Genomic DNA, 2,754 nt, shown 5'->3' on the forward strand with positions numbered 1-2,754 from the left:
TGCACTGAGTGCAGTGGATCCTCGAGGATGGGTCAGGATATGGTGTTTTCCCGAAGCAGAACAGCTAGGAGTCTCTCTGTTCCATCTTTATGTTGTCTTTTCATCTGTAGTCCAGTCTCATATTTCCTTCTAGCCTTCCTTTTAAATCTCCTGTGATTGGCTGTAAGGGCACCTTGTTAATTCAGGACAATCTCTCCATCTGACAATTATTAATTTACATGATTCATTCAATCAGATTTTCAAAGCTTCTGTAACAGTCACAGATTCTAAGGATTAGAACAAGCAAAGCTTTTGTTTCACCTTTCCAATAAAGTGTGTGTATTTTGTGTGTGCATGTTTGTGCTTGTGTGCATGTATGTGCATACATGTATATATGTGTATGAGTGTGTGTGATGGTGTGTGTGATGGTGTGTGTGTGTTTGTGTGTGTGATGGTGTGTGTGTGTGTGTGTGTGTGTGTATGAATGCATGATCATGTGAATACGTGGATATAACACTCAGCTTTGACATTTCTTTTATAGAAAATCTGACTTTGTTCTCTAAGCTAGTCCTGAATTCTTGGCTTCAATCTTCCTGCCTCATACTCCTGAGTAGCTCTCTGGTATGGGCAGAAAATTAAACTAGTTCTAGGAGTGAAACATTGTGACTCTGGCACAAGGAATGACCTCAAAAAGATTAAATGAAGCTCTTTTAAGAGTGTTTCCTCATCTCTGTACTGGATTGTTTCTCCAACTGTAATGAACACATTTCAAAATACTTCTTGCTGCTGAACTGGCTTACACTGTAGCTCCAGTAATCACTGGGTTTCCACAATCTCCTAGTCAATTTCTCTTCAGTGACAAGTCCCAAGGATCTGTCTTGATGTCCTTCTTTTATTATTTCACCCAACAAACATTGAGGGAAAGTACTCTGGGGTTTGTGGGGTTGTAGTTGTTCCTGAGCAAAGTGAAAGGAGAGCATATCATAGACTTTTAAAATTATTGAAAACTAAGACTCAAAATAACAAAGCAATTCTGAAGTCTCTAAGCTAACATTCACTGATTACTTAATGTAGCCGAGGTCCTTAGTTACTAAGTATTATCTTCAAGTCTGAGAATATTTCCCTTGAAACTGAACCGTGAAGAGGAAACATTTAGTAAGAATTGGTAATATTGTGAGTTGTTGAACATCTGCAGGCTTGTAACCTGTACAAGGATGTTACTGCTTTGATGCACCTGCCTTTTAGCCTTTCTTATTCCTGTTACCTTTGTAGGCATTCGAGTGGACTGGCACCATGAGAAATCTGAGCGGAAACCGCGTGGAGCAGTTTGTCCTGGTGGGTTTTCCAACCCCTCGACCCTTCCAGTCACTCCTCTTTGTTTTCTTTTTTGTAATTTACGTGTTGACGTTACTGGAAAATGTTCTCATTGTTTCTACAATCTGGCTCACTCCAAGCCTCCATCGCCCCATGTACTTTTTCCTCGGTCATCTCTCCTTCCTGGAACTATGGTACATCAATGTTACTATTCCCAGACTCTTGGGAGCCTTTCTTACTGAGGACGGTAGAGTCTCTTACGTAGGCTGCATGACCCAGCTCTACTTCTTTATCGCCTTAGCCTGCACTGAGTGTGTCCTGTTGGCAGTTATGGCCTATGACCGCTATCTGGCTATCTGTGAACCCCTTCGTTACCCTAGTCTCATGCCTCCCAGACTGGCCACTCGCCTAGCAGCGGCTTCTTGGGGCAGCGGGTTCTTCAGTTCCATGATGAAGCTACTTTTCATTTCCCGGTTATCCTACTGTGGGCCCAATATCATCAACCACTTTTTCTGTGATATTTCTCCACTGCTCAACCTCACTTGCTCGGACAAGGAACAAGCCGAGCTAGTAGACTTCCTGCTGGCACTGGTAATGATTCTGTTGCCTCTAGTGGCTGTGGTTTCCTCCTATGCTGCTATCATTGTAGCCATCCTGAGGATCCCCACAGCCCAGGGACGCCACAAAGCCTTCTCCACCTGCACCTCGCACCTGGCAGTGGTTGTCATCTACTACTCTTCAACTCTCTTCACCTACGCACGGCCCCGAGCCATGTACACCTTCAACTACAACAAGATCATCTCTGTGCTCTACACTGTCATTGTCCCATTCCTCAACCCAGCCATCTACTGCTTAAGAAACAAAGAGGTAAAGGATGCCTTCAGGAAGACCATGCTGGGAAGATGCCACCATCCTAAGGATGGTCCAGATTGATGTGTGACAGATCCCAGCAGAGAGGAAAAGAAGTCTTACTAAGGATCTGACTATCAATTACAGAATGTCTTTATTGGGTATATCAATGTCATATGTCAACATTCCAAATACTGTCTGGGAACTTCCCAATACACACAAAAACTAAAAATCGACTGATTGTGTATAGATATTTCCATTGGATTAGAAACACAAGAATTAGCTGTAGTGAAAGTTATCCAGTGAAGACTCCCAAACACCAGGCCTTTTCAATTTGGGGTTTGGTTTGCTTGCATTTGTCTTACTTGTTTTCTGTTTGCTTTAATTTTATTTTGGAAGCTTCCAGGGTGAAAGACGTTGAAAAAAGAGAATGATTTTAGGCTGGGTAGGGAAGAAATAAGGATCTAGTAGGAGTTGGGGAGAGAAATATCATGACAAAAAAATATTGTATGAAATGTTTTTAATAAAAATTCAATTTAAAAACGGAAGATTCCTTAAAATATGTGAAGAGTCTGAATAGGTATGTCTGTCCTAACACTACCATGATTAATT

The 2,754-nt window shown here is 41.9% G+C and overlaps 1 protein-coding gene across 1 annotated transcript; it reads left to right on the forward strand.

Moving 5' to 3' along the window:
* Window positions 1-1,272: 1,272 nt before the first annotated feature.
* Window positions 1,273-2,226, forward strand: LOC127697718 (olfactory receptor 6P1). The gene has a single exon (XM_052201025.1). The coding sequence runs from the start codon at window positions 1,273-1,275 to the stop codon at window positions 2,224-2,226; it is 954 nt and encodes a 317-aa protein (XP_052056985.1).
* The last annotated feature ends 528 nt before the right edge of the window (window positions 2,227-2,754 follow it).

The sequence above is a fragment of the Apodemus sylvaticus genome, chromosome 12 (assembly GCF_947179515.1).
Source record: "Apodemus sylvaticus chromosome 12, mApoSyl1.1, whole genome shotgun sequence".
NCBI classification, from domain to species: domain Eukaryota; kingdom Metazoa; phylum Chordata; class Mammalia; order Rodentia; family Muridae; genus Apodemus; species Apodemus sylvaticus.